The sequence below is a fragment of the Rhincodon typus genome, chromosome 1, assembly GCF_021869965.1.
Source record: "Rhincodon typus isolate 14 chromosome 1, sRhiTyp1.1, whole genome shotgun sequence".
NCBI lineage: Eukaryota > Metazoa > Chordata > Chondrichthyes > Orectolobiformes > Rhincodontidae > Rhincodon > Rhincodon typus.
Genome location: NC_063332.1, coordinates 94,002,781 through 94,010,435, shown reverse-complemented (window position 1 = coordinate 94,010,435; position 7,655 = coordinate 94,002,781). Strand labels below are relative to the sequence as shown.

Sequence of the window (7,655 nt, the reverse complement as noted above, 5' to 3'; positions counted from 1 at the left end):
CAAGAAGACTTTCCACATCAAGCAGATGTTCACCTGCACATCTGCCAATGTGGTATACTGCATCCGCTGTACTCGGTGTGGCCTCCTCTACATTGGGGAAACCAAGCGGAGGCTCGCGGTCTGTTTTGCAGAACACCTACGCTCGGTTCGCAATAAACAACTGCACCTCCCAGACGCGAACCATTTCAACTCCCCCTCCCATTCCTCAGACGACATGCCCATCCTGGGCCTCCTGCAGTGCCACAACGATGCCACCCGAAGGTTGCAGGAACAGCAACTCATATTCCACTTGGGAACCCTGCAGCCCAATGGTATCAATGTGGATTTCACAAGCTTCAAAATCTCCCCTCCCACTACTGCATCCCAAAACCAGTCTAGGTCATCCCCGCCTCCCTAACCGGTTCTTTCTCCCACCTATCCCCTCCTCCCACCTCAAGCCGCACCCCCATCTCCTACCTACTAACCTTATCCCGCCCCCTTGACCTGTCCGTCCTCCCTGGACTGACCTATCCCCTCCCTAACTCCCCACCTACACTCACCTTTACTGGCTCCATCCCCGCCTCTTCGACCTGTTTGTTTCCTCTCCACCTATCCTCTCCTCTATCCATCTTCTATCCGCTTCCCACTCTCTCCCTATTTATTTCAGAACCCCCTTCCCCTCCCCCTTTTCTGATGAAGGGTCTAGGCCCGAAACGTCAGCCTTTCTGCTCCTATGATGCTGCTTGGCCTGCTGTGTTCATCCAGCCCTGCACCTTGTTGTCTCGGATTCTCCAGCATCTGCAGTTCCTACTATCTCTGATTCACCTTTCATCAGAAACAATTTCTAATCTTCTTGACTTGTGCAATGAAGTTCATGTTTTACTTGTTTAATAACCATTTTATTCTTTGTTAAAAGTACACTGGCAGTCTCTTCGAGATCAGTTGCAGAACATATTTACATATTTAAAAGAAACGAAGTTAGGTTTATGAAGTCAGGTGTCACTCCAAGGTCTAACTTGTTCAGTATGAACACCAGCTGGGTTCACAACGGTCTGCAGTCCATCTCACTCCCCTTTTGCTGCCCAGCTCCTCTGCTCTCCACCACCAAGTGCACTCAGGGGTTCAACCCCAACCTCACATTGCAGTTCCTGGTCTTAGCAGCCAGACGTCCTTCCAAACCCCTCTGTTCCACCCATGCCACCTCGGGCCTTAGCAGCCCCCTTCCTTTGGCAGGCCTGTTCATTGTTAACACAAATCTTCTCACTGCTCTTCCAGCCATATGGAACTTCTTCCTGTGTTCCCTGCTTCGTAGCCAAACAGTGAGTCTATCAATTGCAAATATGAGAGAGAACTAGCCTGTGATTGAAAGGGGAGGCCCATGCTAATTCTTCCTGCTCCAACCATGGGGGTGACTTTTCTTTGATTGATATCCCCATAAGACCATAAGACGTAGGAGCAGATGTAGGACATTTAGCCCACCGAGTCTGCTCTGGCTGACCTGATAATCCTCAACTCCACTTTTCCGCCTTTTCCTATAGCCTGAGATTCCCTTACTGATTAAGGACCTGTCTACGTCAGCTTTGAGTATATTTAATGAACCCAGCTTTGACACCCTCTGAAGTAAATAATCCTACAGATTCACTACACTGACAGAAGAAAAGTATCCATCGTGGATCAGTGAGGGACTGGATTGACATTTGTTAACAATCATCAAGGAGAGTCACCAAGTGTTCAGAAGGTGTCCTTGGACTGGAAATATGGTGCTTACATTTTATTAGGAGAAAAAAAAAATCCAGATCCCTAAAGACTCAACAGTTTTGCATCAAAATGTGGTGAAATAGTGGGATAGATTAACAAGAGCAGATTTAAGCATGTGAATCGTCCAGTGGATTGCATGGCTCTGGAGACAAACGTTTCTGCCTGAATAATCACTGCAGAAGTGCAGTGTGGAAATCTGTAAGATATGCTTTTAGATTTCTAAAAGGCCTTTGATAAAATTCTTTTAAAACTGAAACCCAAATAGCAGGAAGGATTGGCTGGAAAGAAGTAAACAGTGAGTAGTTTAGGAAATGACAAGCGGAAGAGGAATCAAATGGCATTGAACATCTATATCTGCCTTCAACATCTTCTCAAAGCACTGTTCGCTTGTTCAGCTTTATTCTTACCTTAATTTTTCTCAGAGGGATTAATGCTTGATACTGAAAATCCTGAAACTGTGCTTGGGGTCCCAAGTATAGTTCCCTGAGCTCCTGCAAATGCTCAAATGCACCTATTGAAAAACAAAGTCTGTTTTCAAAATATTCCTTTAATATCAGTATGCAACATCTTAAACAACATTGGACAGGTTTTTGACTTCATAGTTAGGCATTAATCTGACAGATTCACCTACTCACCAGAGAAACCACATGGTTTTCATATCCAGCTGGTGCAGGTCAAAGTTTACCCTATTGCCTGTGAGCTTGAAACAAAGTTCTGTTATATATTAGTGATGTATCTTTTAAAGAGAGGACTTCCAAATTTGTGCTTCTAGTGTGCACCTTTGAATTCCAACAGTGCATATTGTAAAGGTCTCTGGCTCTCATCTAACTGCAGAAAATGAAGCAGACTTTGTTATCTTCCCCACTTATCATTTCTCTATGCGACCTAGTACTGCCTTACTCAGCAAAGTAACATCTTCCTATGATGTCAGGAAATAAATCAAATTATATTTTTAATATTTAGTAATCTGTACTTCAGAAGTTCTTGTTAAAATCATATTTAGAATCATAGCTGATCAAATGAATTATTAACAATTCACATGTACAAATTCTTGAGCTGTGATTCAAGTCTGCATTTCCTAGGATATATGGCTATTTTTACAATGTACAAAAATTGTTTGGGACTTGGTCAAATTCACTCTGATGCACGTGAGTGCTCTATACTTTCAGGTTCCAAGCCACAACAGAGCTGAAGTAATTGATTATTCATGCTGATCTGGGTGAAAAATAGGCGAGCCATAAAAATGACAGCACAGGAAAGAAGCCAGGAAGGAATACCGGCCCTGAAATGTTAACTCTGATTTTCTTTCTTCACAAATGCTGCCAGACTTGCTGAACTTCCAGCAACTTCTGTTTTTATTCAGCCCCCTGTACTGGTGCTAATTCTTTACATTTTTGCCACATGAAAGGCAGAAATGTTACTAACCTGCATTATTTTCATCACAAAAACAGCATAATTTTGATATACCACGAATGAATGGGTGACATATAACTGATATATTAAATATAAACTATTACAAACCAGAAGACGGCAGAGGTCATTTGGCCCCTTGGAGCTTGCTGCGCTATTCAATATGATCATGGTTGATCCAATGAACCTCAACTCCACTTCCCTATCTCCTCCTGATTCTTACCCACTCCTTTGGCCTTTAAAATATTTGGTGGGCCTGACTGCACCACTCTCTGGGGAAAAAAACCCCCAAAACTGCAAGGAAAAGACTGCTTCACAATGTGTCTTCATTGGGCATCACTTTATTTGTAAACAGAGTCCCCTTGTCCTAATTTATCCCACAAGGGGAAAAAGCATCCAGCCTGTCAAGACATTATATGTTTCCAATAAGATCACTTCTTATACTTCTAGACTCCAATGGATAAAGGAACAGCTTGTTCGATCTTTCCTCTTGAGATAATGTCCCGCACTCCCCCAAAAAAGTACACAATCAGATATCATTCCATTGAATCATTTCTGAATTGTTTCAAACACATTTGCATCCTTTATAAAATAAAGAGACCCAAACTGTGCACAGCACTCTAGATGCAGTCTTCCCAACACTCTATACAAATGTGGTAAGTGGCAAACAATCCCCTTTTGTATTCATTCCTCCTACAATAAATGTCAAAATTCCACTCACCTTCCTAATCACTTGTTGTATCTGTATAATAACCTTTTGTGATTGATGTTTCAGGATACCCAGATCCCTTTGTATAAAGTTCTGCAATTTCTACTTATCTTTTTTCCTATTCTTGCTGACAAAACAGATAAGTTCACATTTCCCATTATTATACGTCATTTGCCTCTTGAATATCCATTTGTTGACTCTTTATGTCCTTTTCACTTATTTTGGGGTCATCAGCAAATTTAGCAGTGAAACTGTTCAAATTCCACCATGGAAGCTGCTGCGATTTCATTAATGCAGTTTGGGGAAAGAATCTTTCATCATTATCTGGTGTGCCTACATGTGACTCCAGATTTTCAGCAATGTGGTTGACAGGTCTAGTAAACCACTAAATTCCAGGGCAATTAAGGAAAGGCAACAAATATTAGCCTTGCCAGGAATGCCCACAACCCAACAAACAATTAAGAAAAATAAATATGTCCTACCAACATCCCACAAACAGTACAACGTTACATAGTCAGTTAATTTGATGGCAGTATTGGTTGGGGGAACAGCTTGTAATGAAGTCCCTGTAACTCATATCATGAATCATAAACTATTTGTAAATGTAGATGGGAAAAAGAAAAATACCTGATTTAATTTCCTTGATGAAATTGTTGCTGATAAATAGAACTTGGAGTAAAGTGAGTGGTGCCATTGGTTTAGAAGGAAACGCGACTAATCTGTTGTCATGAAGGTAAAGCTGTCGAAGACTGGAAATATTTGAAAATGCTATATCTTCTACAGTCTCTAAGTTAGTACTATTCAGAAGTAGCACCTGGAACCAAACAGTAAACAAAGTTATTTGATGTTAATTATAAATTTGATCAATGTTTCAAACTCAGCATCACTCTTTGTTGCTCAGGAGAACTGTGTGGGTTATTTATGATTTTGCTGTGAGGATTACGTAATGCAATGTTGTTGCAGTCATTTATTACCATTCCTACGAACAGTCAGATAAATACTGACTATACGAGGGAAACCTGGTGTTACCTGATGACTGTGATGGCACAAATGTTTATTTCTGTATTGAGAATAGCCCTCTGGCCCAAAAATTTCTGTTAAATGTTCTCGGCACACAAACTCACATGTTACAGTGAATACCAACTCTTGTAAGTCACATTGACCTGTGTTAATTGTTAGGCTTGGAAAATTTGATACACTAGTAATATTTACATACATGTTTACTTACTAACTTTAAGTTTGCCAATTCTAAAGTGCAAGTTAAAAATTTCACTGCAATTTAACCTCAATTTTTATTCTGTGGAAAATCCATTTGACAACAAATTATCTCCAAACCTCTTTACATGAAATTCTTCCTGTAGTCCCCAAGCTTTATAGGTGCATTGTCCTATTTGTTTTAAACAGAAGATGCAGCTATTAAAATAATGAGCACCAAAGAACAGCTATATCTTCTAGAAATTGAAAAAAAAGACGTATATTGGGTTTTTGAGTAGTTAAATTGACACTTCATTTTGAACAGAGCAAGGAGTTTAGATTTAAACTTCAGAATACAGATAGAGTGACATTTACATGGTTCAAAAAGATGACACATTTTGTTCCTTGAATAAGATCAACGAATCTCTACAGTGTAGAAAGCAGGCCATTCAGCCCATTGAGTCCACACTGACCCTCTAAAGACCATCCCACCCAGACTCACCTCCCTCTACCCTACCCTGCATTTCCCACGGCGAATCCACCTGCACATCCTTCGACACTATGGGCAATTTAGCATGGCCAATCCACCTAACCTGCACATCTTTGAACCGTGGGAGGAAACCCATGCAGATGTGGGGAGAATGTTCAAACTCTACATAGACTGTCACCCGAGGGTGGAATTGAACCTGGGTCCCCAGCGCTGTGAGGCAGCAGAAATAACCACTGTGTGACTGTGTTTCTGGAAAAAGGATCATATTCTGAACACAGCTAGTCAGTAGTACATATTTGTCTTACTAAGTAACAACTAATATTTTGTCAAAAGTATCTTGTTTATTGTAAATGCCTCCGGCCTTGAATTTAGAAGAATACAAATGGTTTCTGAAGAAGGGTCCAGACCGGAAACGTCAGCTTTCCTGCTCCTCTGATGCTGCTTGGCCTGTTGTGTTCATCCAGCTCTACACCTTGTTATCTCTGGTATTCTAAACACATGTCCGATGTCACTTAATTTCCTTAAATTAAAATTACAGAAGAACACATTAAAAATAACTCAATTTGCTTTAAAGGAAGAGGTCATAGAGCAGGGAAGCAGACCCTTTGGTCCAACCAGTCCATGCCGACCATAATCCCAAACTAAACTAGTCCCATCTGCCTGTGCTTGGCCCATATCCTTCCAAACATTCCTTATTCATGTACTTATCCAAATGTCTTATAAACATTGTAACTGTTCCTGCATCCACCACTTTCTCTGGAAGTTCATGCCACACATGAACCACTCTGTAAAAGAAGTTGCCCCCCCCCCCCCATGTCCTTTATAAATATTTTTCTTCTCACCGTAAAAATATGCCCACTTGTCTTGAAATCTCCCATCCTAGGGAAAAAAACCCACCTACCATTCACCTTACCTATACCCCTCATGATTTTATAAACCTCTATAAGGTAACCCTTCAAATTCCTATGCTCAGGTGAAAAAAGTTCCAGCCTCTCCTTATACCTCAAACATCTTTTCTTCAGTCTACTTTGAAAAAAAAACTCATCAGTTAAGAATAAAAATTCTAGATTTTCACCTGTAATTGGTTGTAGTTCTTCAGGCAGTCCTGATAGTTTCTTCCAAGTCTGGGGCCACTGAAGTCCAGAACAGATATATTTTGTGTCATGCAGCCATTCAGATCTTGTGGGCATGGAGTTGAATATGTCACCAATGGGGTTTCCAACGAAGAAACATACGAAAAGCAGGCAAATGTATAAAAACTGAGAGCAGAATCCATGTTCTTGTCAGTCTGCCTTTTCAAGTCAACAGTCAGAATGATCAGAAAGTTTTGCAAAACAATAATATATCCAATTTTTTTTTGCTATAACTTTAACTTTATTAGTTTTGACTCGATGGTAACCTTTCACTTGTCTGAACTTTTTGATGTTCTAGGACTCTTATCCAGTCTGTTTAATGTAACAGAGATCATAACTCCAATCTATGAAACCAACAGCAGTGTACTGAAACTCTATACAAGTAAAATATCAAAGTAGACTCTCAACAGCCGATGCGGCTGAGGTTGCATAACTTGATAAGCAAATCTCCCTCATTAAAATCCACTGCTCAAGAACAAAGCTCTCCTGTTTGAAGCTCAGCTGGTGACCTTCTACAAATCCAAGAAACAGGAGTGTTCTTAGGCATTAAAACCAATAATTCTGAATTTCTTTCATTTGAAATGTTCCTGATAACAGCTTTGAAACTTGGCTCCAATATGCTCTCCTAATTGCATATAAAATGCCTATCTGCCTATGGGTGTTTATAATATTTCTGGTATTGACTAATTCCATACCGACTTTTACATTTTGTTTAACCTTCATTCTGGCAGTTACAAATGACAAGTAATCTCCACATTTTGGCTGAAACAAGGCAGACGTAATCCAGTATGGGATGGAGCCTCGATCAATCCATCACGATTACTTACTTGAGGTGATATCAAACAACTGCAAACACACTCAGTAAAGTTTTATTAGAAATATATGCAGCATGTGCATATCGTCTAATGAATAAAGGTGACCAAGAACAAAATTTTTGTCGGAACATTGTACTCAAAAATGCATTTGAATACAAACCAACTGA

The 7,655-nt window shown here is 40.2% G+C and overlaps 1 protein-coding gene across 2 annotated transcripts in view; it reads right to left on the bottom strand.

The window, feature by feature from the left end:
- Nucleotides 1-7,104, bottom strand: part of LOC125483698 (leucine-rich repeat and immunoglobulin-like domain-containing nogo receptor-interacting protein 4) — a 27,153-nt gene extending 20,049 nt beyond the window's left edge. For both annotated transcript variants that reach the window (XM_048600012.1, XM_048600017.1), the window contains exons 1-3: nt 6,616-7,104; nt 4,484-4,670; nt 2,145-2,248 (exon numbers count right to left, since the gene is read on the bottom strand). In XM_048600012.1, coding sequence (XP_048455969.1) covers nt 2,145-2,248; nt 4,484-4,670; nt 6,616-6,816 — 492 coding nt within the window. In that variant the 5' untranslated portion in view covers nt 6,817-7,104. The remainder of the gene's footprint in view (nt 1-2,144; nt 2,249-4,483; nt 4,671-6,615) is intronic.
- Between the last annotated feature and the right edge of the window lie 551 nt (nt 7,105-7,655).